The sequence below is a fragment of the Malus sylvestris genome, chromosome 2, assembly GCF_916048215.2.
Source record: "Malus sylvestris chromosome 2, drMalSylv7.2, whole genome shotgun sequence".
In the NCBI taxonomy this organism is placed as follows: domain Eukaryota; kingdom Viridiplantae; phylum Streptophyta; class Magnoliopsida; order Rosales; family Rosaceae; genus Malus; species Malus sylvestris.
In genome coordinates this window covers 4,415,686-4,436,338 of record NC_062261.1, presented here as the reverse complement: position 1 = coordinate 4,436,338, position 20,653 = coordinate 4,415,686, and the positions used below count along the sequence as shown (strand labels likewise).

The 20,653-nt window shown below is 37.9% G+C and overlaps 5 protein-coding genes across 6 annotated transcripts; 3 read left to right on the top strand and 2 right to left on the bottom strand.

Annotated features, from left to right (window-relative positions):
- The first annotated feature begins 3,934 nt into the window (after window positions 1-3,934).
- On the top strand, window positions 3,935-6,783 carry LOC126595844 (probable lactoylglutathione lyase, chloroplastic). The gene is made up of 9 exons (XM_050262166.1): window positions 3,935-4,214; window positions 4,521-4,725; window positions 4,845-4,969; window positions 5,070-5,134; window positions 5,300-5,512; window positions 5,635-5,682; window positions 5,923-6,030; window positions 6,229-6,369; window positions 6,483-6,783. Exons 1-9 carry the CDS (start codon window positions 4,076-4,078, stop codon window positions 6,522-6,524), a joined length of 1,086 nt encoding a protein of 361 aa, XP_050118123.1. The 5' UTR covers window positions 3,935-4,075; the 3' UTR covers window positions 6,525-6,783.
- A 429-nt stretch (window positions 6,784-7,212) lies between these two features.
- LOC126588096 (probable RNA methyltransferase At5g51130) lies at window positions 7,213-10,402 on the top strand. The gene is made up of 7 exons (XM_050253216.1): window positions 7,213-8,152; window positions 8,849-8,977; window positions 9,288-9,352; window positions 9,588-9,675; window positions 9,844-9,909; window positions 9,982-10,050; window positions 10,147-10,402. Exons 1-7 carry the CDS (start codon window positions 8,027-8,029, stop codon window positions 10,234-10,236), a joined length of 633 nt encoding a protein of 210 aa, XP_050109173.1. The 5' UTR covers window positions 7,213-8,026; the 3' UTR covers window positions 10,237-10,402.
- Window positions 10,403-11,377: 975 nt separating this feature from the next.
- Window positions 11,378-15,227, bottom strand: LOC126595834 (casein kinase 1-like protein 3). 2 transcript variants are annotated; one of them, XM_050262141.1, is made up of 15 exons: window positions 14,999-15,227; window positions 14,878-14,918; window positions 14,604-14,673; window positions 14,330-14,478; window positions 13,960-14,055; window positions 13,804-13,874; window positions 13,600-13,661; window positions 13,459-13,522; window positions 13,221-13,305; window positions 13,021-13,147; window positions 12,746-12,813; window positions 12,586-12,643; window positions 12,237-12,382; window positions 11,910-12,094; window positions 11,378-11,787 (listed from the first exon to the last, which is right to left on the bottom strand). In XM_050262141.1, the coding sequence occupies exons 1-14, from the start codon at window positions 15,072-15,074 to the stop codon at window positions 11,918-11,920; spliced, it is 1,290 nt and encodes a 429-aa protein (XP_050118098.1). In that variant the 5' UTR covers window positions 15,075-15,227; the 3' UTR covers window positions 11,378-11,787; window positions 11,910-11,917. The 2 variants fall into 2 exon arrangements, with proteins under 2 accessions (XP_050118098.1, XP_050118107.1); XM_050262150.1 differs by having other exon boundaries at window positions 12,237-12,376.
- Window positions 15,228-16,394: 1,167 nt separating this feature from the next.
- Window positions 16,395-17,153, top strand: LOC126595825 (uncharacterized). The gene has a single exon (XM_050262132.1). It carries the CDS (start codon window positions 16,525-16,527, stop codon window positions 16,939-16,941), a length of 417 nt encoding a protein of 138 aa, XP_050118089.1. The 5' UTR covers window positions 16,395-16,524; the 3' UTR covers window positions 16,942-17,153.
- Window positions 17,154-17,533: 380 nt separating this feature from the next.
- LOC126595817 (probable xyloglucan endotransglucosylase/hydrolase protein 26) lies at window positions 17,534-18,829 on the bottom strand. The gene is made up of 4 exons (XM_050262121.1): window positions 18,670-18,829; window positions 18,438-18,538; window positions 18,084-18,277; window positions 17,534-17,957 (listed from the first exon to the last, which is right to left on the bottom strand). Exons 1-4 carry the CDS (start codon window positions 18,827-18,829, stop codon window positions 17,549-17,551), a joined length of 864 nt encoding a protein of 287 aa, XP_050118078.1. The 3' UTR covers window positions 17,534-17,548.
- Between the last annotated feature and the right edge of the window lie 1,824 nt (window positions 18,830-20,653).

The window sequence follows — 20,653 nt, the reverse complement described above, 5'->3', positions numbered from 1 at the left end:
TGTTGAGAGATCATCTACTTAAATTATATTTTGTAGATCACATGATACGACAATTGTTTGCTTTATTACTTTTTTTATTATTTAAACAATAAATTCAACCATCAACCTTCGGTGCCACTCTTACAAAATATGATTTGTAAAATGGTCTTCCTACCATTTTTCGTAAACTAAAAATTTAGTGGTTATATGGGAAATGAAAACGACTTTGTAGAATGCGTCCCTTGTCACACTTTGGTTTCTTTTTTCACGCAATAATTGAATTATGCTTTTACCAAGGTATGTGTGCATATGACCATCTTCCATACTTTGAATGAGAAAGCCTCCCACGTTCACTCGTAATCACATAAACTTTCCCTAGTGGCCCTTCACTTCGAAAAGATATGCATGCCCCCTTGAATTAACCTTGATTTTTTTTTTCGGACTTCAGAATAGTGGACTGTCGTAGCTAAGCCTCCAACTAATTTCTTTTTGAAAAAAATTGAAAATTCGTGTGTAGTTTAAATGTGACCAAAGGTGGGCGGAAATATCTTTAGCCTTTTCGAGTCCCACTAAAAATTAGACCTATACATTGTCGGGTGTGAGATACCTCATGCTTAGACAAAAACAAACAAACAAATGGTACGATCTTTCTTTAGTCAAGTGATACTAGCTATAATCTGATCTATATTACTAAAAATACGAACTTGTGCATAAGATGACACGTTACCTCAACCAACTTGACAACACGAGATTTGCGATTTCTTCCCTTTTTAGACTTTGCTTGCAATCAAGTGATAAGAACCAAATTCTTTGCTTTACTTACACCGTGATTCTTCATGATACGTTCTAAGTAAACCATGTAAATGTTTCTGTGGTGAGCTTGTAAGTTACGTGCACATTATAAAAACAAGAAAGCGTGTGACGCTGCTTCTGCTTTTTAGGGTATACTTTTTAAGACGAGAACATGGATCATGATCGCATTCCTGTGGGCGTGGGAAAATGGTGGAGCAACCAGAAAAAGGGTAAATGTGCGGCTGTGGATGGTGTGGCCTCTTAATGTTCTTTTACTTTACTTTATGTGGGAAGAAAAATCATAAAGAAATGGACAAGTACAAATGAATGAGTGAACACTCAGCAGATAACAAATTAAATAGGGTTTAGTAATAAAGTTGTCATCATGATTTTCAATTAGATTAAGAGTAAATTGTAGCTATCAAAACGCGATAACAAATAGTTATAGTTCTTTTCAACTAAAAATTAATTACTATTGGTCTTTCAACTCATCAAAACGTGTAGTTATGGTCCCTCAACTAAAAATCTATTACCTTTGGTCCCTCAACTTTAATTCAATTGGAGAAATGGTCCCTTAACTTTAACCTAATTGTAGCAATGATCATTCCAACATAACTCGTTTTGACAAAAATTTTGACGTAGTTGACGAAAATGATCATAATTACACACTTTGATGAGTTGATGGATCCTAATTATATAAATGGTTATTCCAATTTAACTTATTTTGACAAAATTTTGAAGAAATTGATGAAAATGACTATAGCTACACATTTTGATAAGTTGAGAGACCAGTGATAATAAATTTTTAATTGATGAACCATTGCTACAATTTACTCTTAGATTAAATAGATGATAATCGGTAGTTCTTCCCTAAACATGGTTTACGCTTTACTATAAGCACATATTGGTAAGCCGCTAGCGGTGAGAGGAGGTTGATTAATGAAGGAACACGCAACCATCAGCATTCGAAACTTTCTAACAAAGCAAAGTAAAAACGTAAATGATCAACGTATTATTAAGCATGCACAGATGACATTTCTAAATAACATGTCAATTACGACACGTATCGACATATTAAAAAGTTGATTAGATAATTTAGATATCGATGTATGCTAAAAGTCATACCTGATATAAAGAATTTTGATAATACTAGACATGTCTAATTTGTGGGATGGAGACTTTATGACATAGTTTGGGCAGGGGGCTGTGAGTCTTGTGACTAAATTGCGAGTCAGTGTCAATTTCAATGGTGGTGGAGATCAGATGAGTGATCTACCGTTCCGTGCGGTGGTGGAGATCAGAGCCGTGACTCATGAGAGGGAATGGGATTCACTATAGATTTTTGTGTCCAGAGTCTATCGATCGAGACAGTGCTGATCCTGAAAATTTAAGAGCTTTGTGCAAGATTTAGATGAGGCCCTTCGTTTTTTTAATACTGTATTTTCTTAGCCCTTCGTTTTTTTAATACTGTATTTTCTTAGTTATTTTAATAAATTTGCAAAACTTAAAAATAGTAAAACAGTTCCACAATGACTTGAACCCAAGCCATATATAAGAAGATCAAAGGTTTACACCACTAGCGCTAGTATGACAATTATTATTATCTTGCGTATTTAAATATATAATATTTATCTGTTTACATGTAAAGAAAATTTGAGGGCCTTTTTGAATCGGAGGTCCTGTGCGGTGGCACCTTTTGCACACCCTCAAGGGCGCCTCTGGATCGAGAGATGTGGAACATTTAAAAGAGAGAAAGTGATTTGGGTTATTTAAATTTTTATGAAGTGAATGAGTAGAATGAGCTAATAGTGATCGTAAAATTCAAATTCAAACGCCTTGATCCTTTCGATTCACGAGCTTCGAACATAAAACTCCAGAATAGATGTCAATCCTCATGAGTACCGACTTGCTGCATGTATCACATCAGCTTTGGACAAACCCTAAACCCCACAATTGCCACCCCCAACTTAAATTTATGGCCACCGCCATGACCCATCTACTTAGATCAACATCTGCATGTACGTATATGTTATACGATATATGCATGTACGTGGTTCTTGCTCATTGGTCGGTCATAACTCATGCATATTGCATGGGACGTACCTCACTTGTTTTTCACAAACAATATAATTTTAGGAAAATTAATGAAAATGGTTTGAAAATTTTGAGTTTTAACGCAAAATAAAGGGTAAAGTAAATAGTACTACGATTGACTTGTTAGTGTAAAAATGTGGTTTTTCATTAAAGTGAACAGTACCATGAGCTTTTCGTTAAAATTTCTTATAATTTTAGGGGTTGGAGGATAGGATCTCCATCAGACATGACAAAATAATACACAAAATTTGTACGTGGTAGTTTAAATCAGATCTTCATTTCGGTACAACGAGAGGGAGTTTACTATGCAAGAGTTTCTATGCCTAACGATGTCATCGAAGTTTTATGTGATAAAATCTAATACCTAGCAATAAATGGTTAAGTTAGAACAATATCGGTGATATAGGCTGGTGGACCATACTAGGCCTAAAAAGTTTGTTAACAGGATCTACACGAATTCATTTAAGCTACTGAGAAATGAAATCGTATACAACACCTCAGAGTGTAAAAACAAATGTTTTTACCAACATACATCCATCTTTTAACTATATATTACCTTAAAGGTGCATATCTAGAGACCCAAAAAAAAGTATTCTTGTAAGGTAATAAACAAAATCATTTTTAAGTAAATGTTGTCATGTGTATTAGTTGAGTCAAGACATGTGCTCTAATGTCGTGATAAATATAGTATTCAGTTTCTACTCATGTATCTTGGGGTCTCGGCTTTGAAACACTCAAACCCACAAATAGATATAGCCCAATAAGATTAATCAGGCTTCCTATACATGTTAATTTGTTAACACACAAGTTCTTAACAACATTACACTTGGAAAATTATTGGGCCTTGGGGTTTCACGTGCCCAAACACTACCAAACCAATCGGGTGCGTTTCCGTAGAAATGAGGCTATTAATAAGCCTTGGGCTGGGCCCAACTTGAAAGCAAACCAGAAGTAGCTCCACCCTACCCCACAGGGGGGACGCATATCATATCAGAGCCAACCTCGTCCACGACCGTTGGATCTCCAAAAAATCGCAATCGAATCGGAATACGAAGCGGCAATGCTTCTCCTCTCACTTCACTCCACTCCACCAGTCACCACACCTCCAGGCCTTCCCATTTCTTTATTCTCTCTCCTTTTTTCCCCCAAAAAAAAATAATTCTTCAAGCTCACAGAGGAGAGAGAGAGAGAGAGAGAGAGAGAGAGAGAGATGGTGGGGATAATTCCCATGGCGTCTTCAATCAGACCTTCGCTCTCGACGTTGAGGTTCGCCGGAGCTTCTCGCCTGGGCCTTTCCCTCGCTTCCTTCACTCCTTCACGGCGACTCGCTTGCGTCCAACTCGCTAGTGGTAAATATATATACGAAGTCTGCCTTTTTCTCCTTACCCTTTTGTGTTAAATCCTAAATTTGCTGTCTTTTGATCTGAATTCGTCGATTTTTGGTTGAATTGGGGTTGTGGGGATGTTAATTTGGTTGTATATATGCGTAATTTGATTAGTGTGGAAGCACTTGATTGGAAATTTTATAGAAAGTTTAGGATTTGATTGTTGAGGCTGTATTTGTTCTTGACAATCAAGTTACGGCATTGACAATGTGATTTGATAAGGTTTTGTGATCATTTCGACCTGCTTGATGATTTTGAATTGTATACCAGCTGTGCCTCAGTCGCCGTCTTTCGGTCTGAAAGCTTCTAAGCTGTTGAGAGGAGATGGTAAAACCACGGGGGTAGCTGCTGCTGGAAATGCCGCACAAGCTAGCACGACAGCTTCCCCCGAAAATGTCCTTGAGTGGGTCAAACAGGACAAGCGGAGGATGCTCCATGTTGTTTACCGCGTTGGAGATTTGGACAGGACCATAAAGTATGTCTGCTCAATGCAACTTGAACCATCCTGTTGATTTGATATATTATGTCCTGTTTTCCTATGATTATAATGAGACAGCGCAGAGTTCACACATAGAATTGTGTTGTGCCCCGCAGATTCTACACAGAGTGCTTGGGAATGAAATTGTTGCGAAAACGTGACATACCCGAGGAAAGATATACCAATGCTTTTCTTGGGTACGGGCCAGAGGATTCCCACTTTGTTATTGAACTCACTTACAGTAAGGCATCCAACTAGTTTTCATCAATTTTTTTCCAAATGAAAGCATTACGTGCTTTGAACTACTTCCATAAGCACTTTTCACTTGATGGCACTTCCAGATTATGGAGTTGACAAGTATGATATTGGAACTGCATTTGGTCATTTTGGTATTGCTGTTGAGGATGTAAGTCATTATTTTTTGTTAAATTTTGTTCTTTAAGCATGCCTGATGCGGCAAAATTTTATGGCAATTTGTTATATTCCTGTTGTTACTAGTTTTGTTGACTGTTGGGGATTGTCTGTTCTTAAAGGACATCTTCTTCGACCTTACGTATGTTTTTGTGGTTAGGTTGCCAAGACTGTGGAGCTTGTAAAAGCTAAGGGTGGCAAGGTAACTCGCGAACCTGGTCCAGTCAAAGGGGGCAAAACAGTAATCGCATTTGTTGAAGATCCTGATGGTTATAAGTTTGAACTTTTGGAAAGAGGGCCTACCCCAGAGCCCTTGTGTCAAGTTATGCTTCGTGTGGGTGATCTTGACCGATCTGTAACTTTTTATGAGAAGGTAAGAGTTGTTTGGACAGAAATATGCTGTTTGTCTTTCATGTGTTTACTCTTCATTGCTAATTTGTTTTCGAACTCATTTACTTTTGGTTCTCAATTCTTGTTTCCTTTCCATTCATCTAGGCTTTTGGCATGGAGCTCCTTCGCAAAAGAGATAATCCGGAATACAAGGTAGCTTTGCTTTTTTCAGAGATTTGTGGTTTTTCAGTATTTTTAGAGATTTGTGCTTTTTTCAGAGATTTTTGCTTCTCATGTTGTCACAATTGTCACTACTTCCAGGAATAACATAACCTTGTGCTCATTTCTCCCATACTTATTACTTCAAGTATACTCTAATAACACAAAAATGCTATAGCTTTTGTCTTCTACGTCACTATACCGTATTGACATAATTGTGCTCATTACTTCCAGTATACTATAGCAATTATGGGTTATGGCCCCGAAGACAAAAGTGCCATTCTGGAGTTGACATACAATTATGGGGTCACCGAATATGATAAAGGAAATGCTTATGCTCAGGTAGACACCGGACCTCTCCCCACCTCTTCTTTTGCTAACATCCCTTCTTCTGTTGTAAAATGGTTTTCTTATGCACGCATGCATAATTTCTCGCGATTTATTGTGTTACTGTGAGAATACCACATGAAAATGATGTATTTTCTGCCAACTTTTCTTCTGACTAATTTTGTGGGAATGGTTTCTTTTTTCTCTCAACAGATAGCAATAGGCACAGATGATGTCTATAAAACTGCCGAAGCAATTAAACTCTGTGGGGGCAAGATTACCCGGGAACCTGGGCCATTACCTGGTCTCAACACAAAGATCACTGCTTGCTTGGATCCTGACGGATGGAAGTCGGTATGGCTCATACCCTTAAGCTTTACGTATAAATGCACCCTGACAACCGAAAGTTGGTTGGCGGCTTATTACCCCATGATTACAAGGTCTCATCTCTCATCTTCATCTTGCAGGTTTTCGTGGATAATGTTGATTTCCTCAAGGAATTGGAGTGAGTTAAAGGTGGCTTACACGTACCCATGCTTGTGATACTGAAACTGAAATCTCGGGCCAAGATGATTCTATGAAGCTGGTTCTCCTGAACGTACGTATTGAATCCCGTTTTGTAGATAAAATTATAATTAGCTTTGAATAACCTTTGTAACAAATATTGATCTCACGATTAGGGTTGCAGACATTGTAAGAAAAAGGAAAACAACAATTAGTTTTGCAGTGGTATTGTTGGTTTGAGATATCGTTATTATTTTTTGGTAATTCACCTGTCACCGTTGCTGTGGGAAGTTATCCTCTCAAAACTTCTGGTCGATTCAGATTCTGCTCAAGCAGTTGTTTTAGTTTCACAGGCTTATATGCATAATGTTCCTCTTGGTTTTTGCTCGCCGGAGACCTTTCCCGGCGGTCTGAGATTAAGCATATTTACTAGGAGATGAATATGGCTGTGTATGGTATGGCCACTTTCGGTCTTTCCTTGGACCCGGGTTGGTGAGAAGTGAGTAGTGACAACATAAACCCTAATTTTGTTGGAATTTGGGTTGGTGGGAAGTGAGTAGGGCGTGTATTTCTTTTGGTGTGAAATTTGTTGCAATCATGGATCACAGAAAAAGGAAGAGAAAGGAATTGGAGAGCTTAAAAATAGGAGACGTAAGGAAAGGAAGTCAGGCCAGTTAGTTTTTCTTTGCCGATCTAATTCTTGATTTTGAGGTATTTGATTACGGATTTTAAAAGAAAGAAAGCTTACACTTTTCTTATTCATTACTTGTAAGTAAAAGCAGGGAAAAGTTAAAAAGGTGAACTGAATCAAAATAACTCCAATTCATATTCCTTGCACGTAAAAATAAGCTGGTCCAACTTAAAATAGAGAAATGCTAAGGAGATTCTCTCAAAAGTTGAACTCTCTGCCATCTCACTTTTTTTACATAATATTTTATAATATTTGCACAATGTTACATATTGTTAGCACATGAATTCTGCAAAAAAATATAAGTTGACAAATAGTTTAGAAAGAGGTCTATTTTGAGGGAAATAGTTCATCTCCAGATCCCTTCCACATAATCCTCTTCGTCAAACAATCCAGATCATTGAAATTTGATCCATCGGCTGAAGTTATTATAACTTTTAGAGTGAGCTTCTGTTTTTAATCGTTGAATCAAATTTCAAAAGCCGGGATTATTTGATGAGGGGATTAGATGGAAGGGATATGAAGATCATCCTTTCCATACACTACAGCCAAAGTTTGACGCGTAAAATACCCAAATAGAAGAAGTAGCGTTGCGTGGGGATTTTAAATTACCGTTATTATTTTCCGTTTGTTTCCCGATAAAAATCTAAAATTAAATCAAGGTGTTCATATAAAACCCTAAACCTTCATATAAAACCAATTAAAATTCCCCATTCCCTCTCTCGCCCTCCCTCTCTCTCTCCCTCCTTCCTTCGACCTAAGAACCTCTGAAAGACTGTAACTTTACTCCGCTTCTGCTAAGAAATTCCGTTTTTGGCCATGTCCAGCTCACAGAAAGAGAAGAAGGGCGCAGAGGAGCGCGAACAGCAACATGGGCAGATCAGTAATAAGAAACGGAAAGAGATTTTCCCCTACGGAAACTACAAAAGCTACTACGGCTATTGGGTAAGTCGAATCCCCTCCTTCCGCCACAATTTTTAACTTTTGAATGTTGTTATTGCTCTGATGGGTTGTCAGGGAAAACTTAAAACAAGTTTAAAGACAACTAAAGGTTCGATTTTTTGTTTGGGATTTTCTGGGTTTTTTGTTTATTTGGTTGTTTGAAGCGGATATTGAAGTGGGGTTTATGTATAATTGAGTTTAAGGGTACCCAATTAGGTGTTTTGTCAAATTTGATTAAAATTATGGTATTTCGTTCGAGTTTATGTGGGAATTGGTGTTCTGGATTATCAATGCAGTGCATTTGTGAAGCTTCTAAGTAGTCGGATTGATATTATGGATACTGTTTGGATTTATGGTTTGAAAATTTCTTAAGCTAAATTTCACCCATGAATAGTGTTTTAAAAAACGCGGCTAGCCGGCTTTGGAGGCGAGGCGATGATGAAAACACCTCTGCCCAGCGGAAGTTGGCTTAAACTCGCCTGGACATGGTCCGACTGGGCCTTTTTTTTAATGGAGACTTGGCAATGAAGAAGATGATATTACCTTTGATTTAGATGAAGATAATTTGGATGAATGATTTCTTTTTTTTGTATGTTTGTGAGATAAACTTGTTTGTGACTTGTGCACTTTTGAATGACAATGGATATTTGTTTTCTCGATAAGAATGTGGAATCTTAGTGCCTTTATATTGTGTTTTAGATTGGTCAAGAAATGGAGGAAGATGCTAGATTAATGGTTTTCAAGAAGGAATGGTTCGAAGGAAAGGATTGTCTTGACATTGGCTGCAATTCTGGAATCATGACCATTCAAATTGGTACTTTTCTCTCAGTTTAAATCGTATTTGAAATTTATGTTTTACGAGTTTGTTGATTATACCGTATCGTCTCTGTTTACCAAACGGGTTGACCAAATAAGAATAACGTAGAGTATAGATCGCCATGGAGTTCTGAAATTTCAGATTTTTCTACATCTAAGAAGTAACGAGGTATTGTCTATCCATCGACCATCGAAGAGTAGTACTCCCAGAACAAGTACCTCTCATGAGACAACTGGTGGATGTGATTCCCCTGGTCACCCCGGTTTTTTGTTTATGCCTGTAACATTGAGCTCTAGTGAATGTGATTCCCATATCTGATAGCTCACATTAGCATTGGGTTTCTATCTGTTTATTTTAGGGAACTTTAATGAAAATCTCCCGATACCGTTCATTTTAACAAAAAACCACATTTTTACACTAAAAAGTCAATTATGATATTATTCACTTTAACCTTTATTTTGTCCTTGTCGTTAAAACTCATAGTTTTCAAGTTATTTTCATTAGTTTTTCTTTTATTTTATGCAAAATTTGCGTCTTGATGCGTGCTTTTCTATACGCAGTCATAACGTCGCATTTGCTAGTATAACATTACATTCCTTAATGTGTTGTTCTTGACTACAGTTTGAGCGTGTCGAAATGGATTCATCTGAACTGGGGTGACGATGGATTGATTACATTATTTACAAGGGTTTGGAGTCTACTTCGTCTGGTAATTCTCATAACCATTGATATGCCATGCTTGTTTCGTTTTTCTTTTCTCGCCTTCTGTCAACTAAACATGGAATTTTAGTTTAAGATAATCTTGATTTATAACGTCCCCTAGTAACAGGATAACCTTGAGGAGAAAAGTATGACGAATTTTTCTTCGTGTGAGCAGGGCGGAATTTTTGTGTTGGAACCTCAACCTTGGACGTCCTACGAAAAGAATTATCGAGTTTCTGAGGTAATCGTCTTTTACGGCATTTGTGACTTTTCGAGTTTTAGGTTTCATTGCTTTACTTGTTCCGTTGTGCAGACAACTAAAGAAAATTATAGAAATCTTATGTTCTATCCGAAAGATTTTCAAGACTTGCTTCTGGATAAAGTATGTTCAATCGTCTTATATAGTTCGAATCCAGATGGTATTTTTGCTAACAATCGGTTAAGATCTGGGAATATCTGATACTCAATATGATCACAGATAGGATTCAGAAAGGTGGAGGACATCGCTTCAAGCGTGTCGGGCAGCAAAACCGGATTCAACAGACCAATTTTAGTGTTCCACAAATGACGTACCTGGTAATGCAGCTCCGGAAGTAGGGCTGGTTGTTCCGTCTGAGAAGCCGTTGTTTATGTGCCAATAGATGGAACATGTTCTGTCCCAATTTTGCATCTGCTTCCAATATTTTGTACATATACATTATAATGCATAAGCGGGTTACCAATTTTGAAGAAAATTTTATGTTTTACTCCTCTTTACGTACTGTTTCACGATGGCGGAAAGGTTCGTCAACCACTCCCACGCGTGAACTTTTGATGTCGAAATGCATTACAGAACCAGATTTACAGCTTAAATTTGAAGTTTATAAGGAAACTGAGACTGGGAATGGTTGAATAAGGAGCAAACAATCATAGTACCCGTTAGAAACGAATGATGAGGAGATCCATGGTGTATGATAGGCGATTCTTGGCTGTCATGGACCTCCCGCTTCCTATACATAATTTGTATAGGAAAGGGGAGATATGTCCTCGGGTGTACGCTAGAATCCCCCGTAGATGAGGTACTTGACCACCAGCACCAACATCGCCATATATGCACTCTTCTAGTTCAACGGATGTCCCTGAAACCCAACAAACGAATACCACTTTAACAAATAAGCCTCCATTGCCTTAAGTAAATATATAAAAGAAAAACAGACTCCACTCCAATGTCACACAACGGCCATTAGTTTATACTCAAGCAAGGGAAAGTTAAATTGCAAAGATCAACGATTTTGTTTAAAGACGAAAATATTGAACAATCCTGGGCAGTCCAATACGATCTATAGTTCAAGCACATGTATGATCGTTTAAAACGTTGTATGTCTGTGTGTGACTGAGATCAATTAAATGATTAGCAGAGAGAGAGAGAGAGAGAGAGAGAGAGAGAGAGAGAGAGAGATGCGTACCTTACCATGGACATCCAAGAAGCGGAATAGGAATTCGAGTAATTTGGGGAAGAAATCTGTCATACCTGCCAAAAGACCTTTATATAACATAAGTGTCTCTCACCTGTTTTCTGCATTTTTTCAACTTCTCACAAAGTTTCAAAAATATAGCCGAAAACATGTGAAAATGTCAAATAGAAATGTTTGGTTCCAATAACTTAGTTACACACACAAAAAGTAAAAAACAGGTCTATCATAAACCAATCAGCTCCTGAAGCTGCTTCATTCGAAAAGCAAATTTATTGCAGACGAATTTTAGGAATCTTAAAATAAAGAAACACTGTAAATAAACATCAAATGGCATGGAGACTACGTATTATATAACAACAATGAAAAAAAATAGCATCACACATCATTTGTGTTACGATAAAAACTTAAATACAAGACACGGCTGTGTCACTTATGAGAACTATGTACAGCACAGAATCCAAGCTTTGGGTTTTCTGTATCTTGTAACCAACGCATTTTTAGTCGCCTTATGGAAAAAACTAGCACAAACCAAGGAACTAACTCAATGTCTACGAAGATGCGTCCGTAATATCTTCCTGAATAGACACATTGCATATTTGACAATTAAATCACCGTCCATCTGCAGCTTCAAAGATGTGCTCGAATGTTATAGAGCAAACCTGTTGCTAAAACACAGCGGAAAGCACCCGGTCAACAATAATGCTTAAGAAGATAGACGAGAGCATTAGCCGCAATTACAAAAGCAGCCAACCAAATGATGACCCCATGTATGAATAAAATGAATTACCATAAAGGTCATTTGGCTGAAGAGATGCGCTGCAGTGATTGAATCCAGCTACTCGAAGGACCTACTTTATTGCCATGTCCATGACCAGTGTTTGTAGCTTCAGCAGGCAAAAGACGTTTTGTGTGGTTCCTTCTTGAGGTGCCGGAAAATGAAGTAGACGGAGGAGGGTTTGCTTCATTCGCAATCTAAAAAGGGAAATTTTTATCTGTGAGTTATATTCGAAACTAAATTTTGAACAATGTAACAGAGTAATGATACTTCATAAAAGGAGTGAGAAGACAAAGTATCTTTTTATCTCAGTAGTTATTGGACAGTAATATGACTTACATTCTTTTCAAGAGGGTTGTCATAACTTAAATTCCTGCCCGTTGTTGGAGATTTAAATTGCATGCGGACACCAGAACCAGTGGGATTGCTTGATCTAATTCGATCTGTGACCTCAGCTGGATATGGAGCACTAGCACCTCCTGCCACTGACAATCAACAAGGAAAATGTAATTTCTTTAAAGCAACTGATATCGTAAAGTAATTTAACCTGATATCTCCCATATATTGTGACTAGAGAAGTCAGTTATTTAAGATATGCAAAAGTTTTCACTCAAGGAAAATGCTCGCTCTGCTGTACTAGAAAAGTCAGTTATTTAAGATATGCAAAAGTCCATCACGAAGATCTAACCTTGATGATTATCTACACGCACTGGCATTGCATGACTGTTGCTTCCTCCAGGAACCGGCTGAACATGTGGGACTTCAAATTAGAAGCACAGCAGTAATCCAATGTTCTCAGAGTCATACAAATAAAAAATCTGAAAAGACTGAACAGCAATTGCACTTACAGAATCATTCTTTTGTGTTTGCTGGTACTTAATGATGGTCCAATCAAATACGTAATCAAATTCATACCCTGCCATTTGGAGACAAACATCCAGAATACCGAATCCGCATCAAAATAGTATATGACATAATTTATCATATGGGAATTTTAGGTAAGGGAAAATTTGGGAAATCAAACATATGAAAGCACATTGACTTCAAGCTAAGAGGACCTATGCAACGTGAAGAACTTAATTTACAACAGATGAAAAAAACAGGAAAGTTTGAACACCAATACCTTCACGAGAAAACAAATCACGGAATAGGCGTTTCAAGAAACCATAATCAGGTCGCTGATCAAATGTCAGTGAATGGCAGTAATGGAAATATGACGCGAACTCCACCGGGTGAGATTTGCATAGAACCTTTAGAAAACAGCAGTCAGACCAGTTGACACCAGATAAAAATTTCAAAGTGCACAGAGTAGTTGACACAAACCTCAATAGGGGTTGATAACTTCTTCTCACAAATTTTATCATATTTTTGCTTTTTTGTGGCAGCTTTTAAACCCTGCCACGGAAGGCTATAAGCAGGAAAAGTAAAATCGTCAGGGGACAAGGGGGGTCGAAACATAATATGGCATGAACAATATATCATTGGGTTCTCCTACTGTATAAGTTTTTCAATTCCTTTCTACAAATTAAAAGCAAAAAATGGGTGGAAACAGAATAAGTACCTCCCTCTGAGAAAATACAGAAGAACATATCCAAGAGACTCCAAATCATCCCGCCGACTCTGCTCTAAGAACAAAACAATAAATAAGGTTAATGAGTATTTATGCCAACAGATTACAAGATTTTAACACCGAGCAGCTTACCAATTCCAAGATGAGTATTGCAGCTTGCATAACGTGCGGTTCCTGTTAAGTTCTTATTCTCCCTGTATGAGGCAAGTGTTAAAAATAGTAATATAAAGCAATACAATACTAAAATGGTTGCATGTTATATTTCAATTGTTCCTTGAGCGTCTCAGCACACAGAGAAGAAAATGAGAGACTGTCTTGATATGAAACTGGAAATACCTGTATGGGATGTGACGATTGGTTGTCGCTTCTCGATATCTTTTCGCAAGACCAAAATCAATTATGTAAACCTAATAAGATAAGTGAAAACAGATTGATGGCAATATAAACTCGAAATACATCTTAAATGATATAAAGACAACAAAGATGCATCACCTGATTTGCTTTTCGACCAAGACCCATGAGGAAATTATCAGGTTTTATATCTCTGTGCAGAAAACCTTTCGAGTGCACAAACTCTATCCTCGTAATCTTGATACGAGCGCACATAAACATTGTATCATTCAGTGACATGAAGAATGCAAATTACAAAAGTGAAACTCAATAAAAGTAATGAACTTTTTCTTCGAAAAATTTTCAACTTTCACAAAGGGAAGAAAATTCATCACGAAAAATTGTAACTTTCATAACGAAAATGATCTGAAAAGAGTAAGGTAGTAAAGTAGATTAACTATACGCGAACATGTAATATAACGCATGAGCTGCGCTGCGTAAGCTCCAGTTAAACCCCGTCACAATGTATTACCATTTGATCAGCAAGCATTAAGACGGTCTTGAGCGAAAACTTTCTCCCACAATACACAAACAAATCCTCAAGACTCGGTCCCAGCAAATCGAGAACCAGCACATTGTCCTCGCCGTTGATTCCCGACCATTTTATGTTCGGAATACCGCCTGAACAATTACATACACTCAAATTAATCAAAACAGCAACGCTCGGTTGCTCACAGAAACACTAAACCAATAAGTACTAATATAAAGTATACGTATTCGAATACGTATACGTATACAGCACGTACTTCCTCCTTGAAGGATTTTGTATAATTTCGCCTCGTAAAGCAGCTGTGGATGCTTCGTTTGGCTGTTCTCCTGCATTGACCAGAGATTAAATCAACTTAATTACTTGAATTAATTAACTAGTAATTAAGCTAAAAAATGCTTCTTCACTAATTAAGTAGGCAAAGACTTCAAATTTGATGACAATTGAAGTGCATAAGCATAAATTAAAAAAAATCAGTAATTTCAACTGAAAATCGAGAAAAAAAAAACAGAGAGAGATAATTAGGAGCTTACAATCTTAACGGCGACGATCTCGAACGTCTCGGTGTGAGTAGCTGCAAACGAAATTCAAACAATTCAAAGGATTCAGCCACTGTTTCTACGATCAACGGCTCAGATTCAACACGACACTCACCTAGGAAGATTTCGCCGAACGATCCGCTGCCGATCTTGCGGCCGAGCTTGTACTTGCCGCCGATGACCCGCTCCATGTCCGAATTCCCGGATCGGGTCACTCAACTCATAGACTTTCGGATTTTGAATCCGAATCGGAAACCCGAGAAATCGAGAAAAAAAAAATTTAGTTTTCGAAATTTGGATTTTTATACGTTGGAACTGAACAACTGAAGCCACACAGGCGAGTTGTTGACTTGTTATGGCATGGATAAAGAACGAAAGTAGAAGGGTAGTTTCGGAACTTTGGGTTGGTGGAGGGCCGTTGACTTGTTGACTTTGTAGAGATTTGTGTCGGAATTGGACAGAGATGTTTTCTTTTTTTTCTTTTTTTTTTCAAATGATAACTTTTATTAAAATCTAATAGAAACATTTATATTTTTAGAGCCGAAAATATGAAATAAAATTTTCAAACTAAAAGTATTTCAACGGAAAACACTTTTATGCGAAGTAAGTAATATACGAGGTTACAGTATAAACAACGTAATTTCATTCAACTTGACAAACACAAACCTAACCCTTCGGACAGAGAGTTTTGGAGATTTTGGTTTTTGACTAAGGGTATTGTCGTCAACTCGTAGTTTTACTGCGAAATGCGTCCGTGTCAGTTCGGTAAATAAATTGGTAGATGGCGGGTAAATCTGGGAGTGTGGCCACGTGATTCCCGGGCAGGTAAATTCCTCTGCCGTCGTTTGTAGATTCCTTTCTAGATGCGCGCTCTGATAGGTTGTACCTTTTTTCTGATTGGGGAAGAAGCGTTGGTGTTGTAGGAAAAATATGGAAGCGTTTGCAGAGGATCTTGATTTGCCGCCGTCGCGGTCTTGTTTTATTGCCAACTAGATTTGGTCACGTGGACCACAACATGCTGGTTTACAATGCTACCCTTCACTTTAGGTTTGGGGATTCGATGTTTGAGGGAATATTTTTGGCGACGAATTTCAATTGACGGCAATGTCTCCAATCGTATTTATCTGGTTGTACGAATTTAAATTTTAAAATTTATGTATTGGATAAATACAAATTTTAAAATTTAAATTAATTTAAAAGTAATAACCCTACAAATACTATCACTATTAAAAAGTGGTGAACAAAAAAATACACCTGAAGTTTGAGGCAATCAGGTAATAAATTGTTTTGATCAGGTAGTCTAATTCACATTTTTGAAAATAAAGAGAGTGGTGCTATTCACTCATTCATTTTTACTTCTTACTCATCTTTTTATTCTCTGATTTTCGAATCGAATAAATTGAAAGAAAAAAAAACCTATTAAGAGTTTGTGGGACCTAAAAAAAATTGGGTGAACGGCACCACCCAAAACAGTCACCCGTATAAGTTATTACACAACCGAAATAACGAATCGTCCAATGCGGCATCGTTTTGTTGCATTTAGTTGTAGTTTTTGTTGATTTCCCACCACCGGACCATACGGGTCGACTCAAGTAGCTGCAACACAGAGCAGAGACTCACAGAGAGATCAGATCAACGCCGATGATCGGAGACGTCGAGAAGATGATCGGAGTGGGCCTCGTTTGGGGGGCCACCAACGCCCTAATGCGCCGCGGCGCCCTCCTCTGGGACCAAGCCCTCAAATCCTCCTCCTCAGCCCAGGCCCGTGCCCAGCCCGGCCCAATCCACCACAAGCTTCTCGCCTCCCTCACGAGCTGGCTCAAGCTCCTCGCAATTTGGCAGTACACAGTCCCCTTCTTCGTCAACCTCTCCGCCTCCGCTACTTTCTTCGCCATACTCAGCCACACTCCGATCTCCCTCGCCGTCCCCGTCACTAATGCGACAACGTTTGCCGCCACCGCCGTGTTTGGCTTGCTCTTGGGGGAGCAGACCCACCTCGGCCTCGCTATGTTCGGTACGGCTTTGATTGTTTTAGGCATTTGGCTTTGTATCAATTAATTGGATTTTCAAATTTTGCATAAACTTTATGCATAGATTAGCTTGTTTTGTTCGATTACAGAATGTTTGAGTGTTTGGCTGCTGAGAAAATGAGGGAAAATCAAGTGGAAATTTTTGTCATTTTATTAATACTTGTCTTTTCTCTGAAATTTATTGATCTGAGGAACTGAAAAGTAAGAGAATGTGAAATTTATTCTGTTAAATATCCGTTAGATTACTTGTGTTGCATAGCAAGCTTGATTTGTTTGATTAAAATCGAGTTCCAAGGGGCATAGTTAGCTTGATTTGTTTGGTTATTGATGTTTGAGTGTTTGGCTGCTGAGAAAAGAATGGAAAATCAACAGGAACTTTGTCGTTTAATTGATACTTTTTTTTCTCTGAAAGTTTGTAACTTTATAGATCCATGTAACTGGAATACAAGTAAAAGAATGATACAAAACAGCAGAATACAACATAATTGAAAAATCGAAACAGATAAAAACCGCGAGGAAATATTTAATTGTCATTTGTGAACTGGAAGAGGAAAGCCAATTAAGGCTGCAGAATCAGTCGTCTGGTTGAAACCGGATTCGGGTTTCTTTCTGTAGCTTGATTGCCTAGCCTCAAATCAGAATTGTTGTTTAGAACATTCAGGTGGCATGTTTCCATTGAATCGTTTATTGTCTTTGCAGTAGTCATAGATCATGTAGTTATTCCTGACCCATTGCAGCTGGCCGAACTTACTGTTGCTCAGCTGGCTGTATATAGGGGAAGTCCACCAGTTAGCCCGGGAAGTGGCGGCACATACACTAATGCTGGCAGCTCCATTCCACTTGCAGGCTCTTGCCCTGAAGTGTTTGAATCCGGCTGTGAAGGGCGCACCGGTCCAATTTATCTTCTCTAGCCCACCTCTAGTTGCCCAGTTATCAGCATTCCATAAGCTGGAGTAAACCCTCATCCCTTGCTTATTGGGGTAAGCAATCCCCTGGTTCTCGTAGTTTCGGAAAACACGAATGGGCAAACTATCGACATACCACCTGAAATCATAAAAGTGAATTGAAGTTTAGAAATTGTTTGGTTCCATGACTCATAGAACCAAGGATGATTTCTTTTCACCCTGTTGAGATTGAAAGCAAAGGCGCCTCGGTCGTTAGTTAACTTACACAACTTCAGTAGGGTTCCAATGTATGGTGTAGTTGTGGAAATCAGCGGTCGGGTCAAACCAGAGGTAAAATTGCTGCTCTTTGCTTCCATTTCCTTGTGTATAAATGTTTGTGTGGACAATGTAAGGTTGTCCAGAAACGTTCCCTAGGAATTCAAAATCTATCTCATCGTGTTTGGTTCCTGTTGACGATAGCTGCACAAATTCGAGTATGAACAAATTAGCACACGTTAGTTTATTCTGTAGGTCCCTGGAATTGGGGATTCATTGTCAACGAAAAGAGATTATCTCGCTCTGGTTTTTTTTCGGTGTTTTTATGAGCTATCTATCTTGCTTCAGTTAGTAATTAACTTACATAGTAGGCTGTTACTGTCCCGGCGGAATTCCCAGGTACCAACTTTATCAGCATCTCGATGCTTCCGAATAAGAAATTTCTCTTTGACATAGCAGCAGACCCTGCAAAGCAAAGGCAGTATTAATGTAGTCTGGTTAGAGGAGATAACTTGATCGTTACGCATTTATTTGCTTCGTTTTCTTTGATCTAAGCACGTAGAGCACGAGAAATCTAAGGAGTAAGTTGTTCTAACCTGAAGTTTGATCAAGCACGAGGTTAAGATTCTCGCCTTGAATCGCAGCGTGTTGGGTACCCCAGGTGAGGTACATGCTCTTTGCAGCAGTTGCATCAGCTACATTTTGATGGAACACGGTGATGCATAGAGCTACCAGGAATGCTTGCAAAACTGCCATTTCAACTTCAGTCCCAACTAGATTTGCCTCTTTTTTCTAGGACACCAATTTACTTGTTGAAATTGGGGTCGATCGATGCGTCTTGCTTTGGATTCTAGATGCCTTTATATAACTTTTTGTTTTGCAGTGTGCAAAATATGCCCTCCTACGACTACGTCATAGTTCTTGACATTCTAATTGTAGAAGAAAACGTTGAAGCATGCTCCTCATAAGTCAAAACTTACCAACTATATTGCAAATACATTTTTAATTTATTTCTATTCAAGCGATATTCTAATAAATTTAAACTAGGGGAGGGGGATCCGAACTTGAATATAGAGGAGGGGAAGAAACAAAGATGAATAACTGAAAAACAAAATCTTAAAAGTGAGTTTTCATTTTTTTTTTTGGTAACAAAAAAATTTAGTGGGAGATTGGTTATTCTCAATACCAACGTCATAGCATACCCATAAGCTCAAGCACGAAAAACTCATGCTTGGCACCCAACTACCAGCTGCCAAGGGTATGAATTAAATTTACGTAAGAATTCACAGATTGTGCACTAACAAAAACTGTTGGCAGTGAGACTCGAACCTAGGTGGAGCGATACACAAGGCAGGAATATAACCGAGCCAACCCTTGTTGGCATTTTTCATTTTCATTTTGTGACCACACGACATAATTTTCCAACGTCGATTTCGTTTCTCTCATATATTTCTCATATATCTATAATGCAAAAAATAAACATAAAACTAAAAACGAAATGACCATAAACACTAAAATTATTGATTAATACGTTTGACTTCTAATTATTTGTTCATTTCCAATGTTTTCGTGGGGTCACGGTGCAAATGTCATAGATGTTGTAAGAGTAGGAGAGAATGGGTGCCATTAGCTGGGACACAGTGCGATTAGGAAATTAGGAGAAAATCGTGCGTGGGACTAATGCTAGTAGTGGGGACTGCTGGGCTGGCCAGCTGGGAAATGACGAGTTCATACTTTGCTTGGCCGGACGTGCAGCCCTGCAGAGAGGCTTCATACAAAGTTCTCAACTATTTATATATTTGGTGCTTCTAAGGTTTGTTCAAAGAATTCGATCAAATAGTTCCCTTTTGCCTGGTTGAGCCTGCACGGCTTGGCGCCTGCTGTGAGTGACAGAAGAAAGATGATTCGCGTGAAACTTCTTCTAGCATTTTAATTGTCATGTTCATCCTCTCAAACATATTTTGTCAAGCATCAACTCCTTTTTCTTTTCGGTTATAAATTAAAGATAATCTATATTTTAGTTATTAATCATGAGCAAAATAATCATAAATACTAGTGTTTGTGGTAACCGACCCTTTAAAATTAATGATTAAGAGTATCCTAATTATAGATTGGGCTTATATGTACCCGTTTAACCTTAATATATAAACAGACAGTCACAAGTAATATTCACGAGTAACCACGGGCTGCGAGCAAATAAAACTTACCATTTTTGTTTTGGTGATCAAAAGGGTACGAAGAAATTTGAGAAAATATTTGAAATCGCTTTTTGTTTTTCATTTTTCTTTGAATATTTTTCTCTTTGGAAAGGTAATATTTAATGAAAATTATGATTTGAACTCGAATGAAATTTCAAAATGGTGAGAATGTTACACTAATCAACAACTTTAACTCGATTCTAGTTAACTAAAATTTTTGTTTGGATAAGCATAATGGTATCGAGTCATCCAAAAGTTTTTTTTTTTTTTTTTTTTTTTTTTTTTGTGGTTGAAGAGTCGTCCAAAAGTTAGCCCACAAGCTTAATAGACTTTGGACTTTAACTTTGATAAATAGTGTTTGGTAATTTCGTTATAAATTTGA

What these genes read in the sequence shown, in the direction of transcription:
- LOC126595844 (XM_050262166.1), top strand. Translation starts at nt 4,076, where the DNA reads ATGGTGGGGATAATTCCCATGGCGTCTTCAATCAGACCTTCGCTCTCG. An exon ending in CTGTAACTTTTTATGAGAAG is followed by an intron (nt 5,513 to 5,634) that starts GTAAGAGTTGTT and finishes CCATTCATCTAG; the next exon opens with GCTTTTGGCATGGAGCTCCT. An exon ending in GAGATAATCCGGAATACAAG is followed by an intron (nt 5,683 to 5,922) that starts GTAGCTTTGCTT and finishes CATTACTTCCAG; the next exon opens with TATACTATAGCAATTATGGG.
- LOC126588096 (XM_050253216.1), top strand. Translation starts at nt 8,027, where the DNA reads ATGTCCAGCTCACAGAAAGAGAAGAAGGGCGCAGAGGAGCGCGAACAG. An exon ending in AATGAAAATCTCCCGATACC is followed by an intron (nt 9,353 to 9,587) that starts GTTCATTTTAAC and finishes TCTTGACTACAG; the next exon opens with TTTGAGCGTGTCGAAATGGA. An exon ending in AAGACTTGCTTCTGGATAAA is followed by an intron (nt 10,051 to 10,146) that starts GTATGTTCAATC and finishes ATATGATCACAG; the next exon opens with ATAGGATTCAGAAAGGTGGA.
- LOC126595834 (XM_050262141.1), bottom strand. Translation starts at nt 15,074, where the DNA reads ATGGAGCGGGTCATCGGCGGCAAGTACAAGCTCGGCCGCAAGATCGGC. An exon ending in TAATGCTTGCTGATCAAATG is followed by an intron (nt 14,056 to 14,329) that starts GTAATACATTGT and finishes GCTCGTATCAAG; the next exon opens with ATTACGAGGATAGAGTTTGT. An exon ending in TGATTTGTTTTCTCGTGAAG is followed by an intron (nt 12,814 to 13,020) that starts GTATTGGTGTTC and finishes TCCAAATGGCAG; the next exon opens with GGTATGAATTTGATTACGTA.
- LOC126595825 (XM_050262132.1), top strand. Translation starts at nt 16,525, where the DNA reads ATGATCGGAGACGTCGAGAAGATGATCGGAGTGGGCCTCGTTTGGGGG.
- LOC126595817 (XM_050262121.1), bottom strand. Translation starts at nt 18,829, where the DNA reads ATGGCAGTTTTGCAAGCATTCCTGGTAGCTCTATGCATCACCGTGTTC. An exon ending in CGTGCTTGATCAAACTTCAG is followed by an intron (nt 18,539 to 18,669) that starts GTTAGAACAACT and finishes TTTGCTTTGCAG; the next exon opens with GGTCTGCTGCTATGTCAAAG. An exon ending in GGACAGTAACAGCCTACTAT is followed by an intron (nt 18,278 to 18,437) that starts GTAAGTTAATTA and finishes GAATTTGTGCAG; the next exon opens with CTATCGTCAACAGGAACCAA.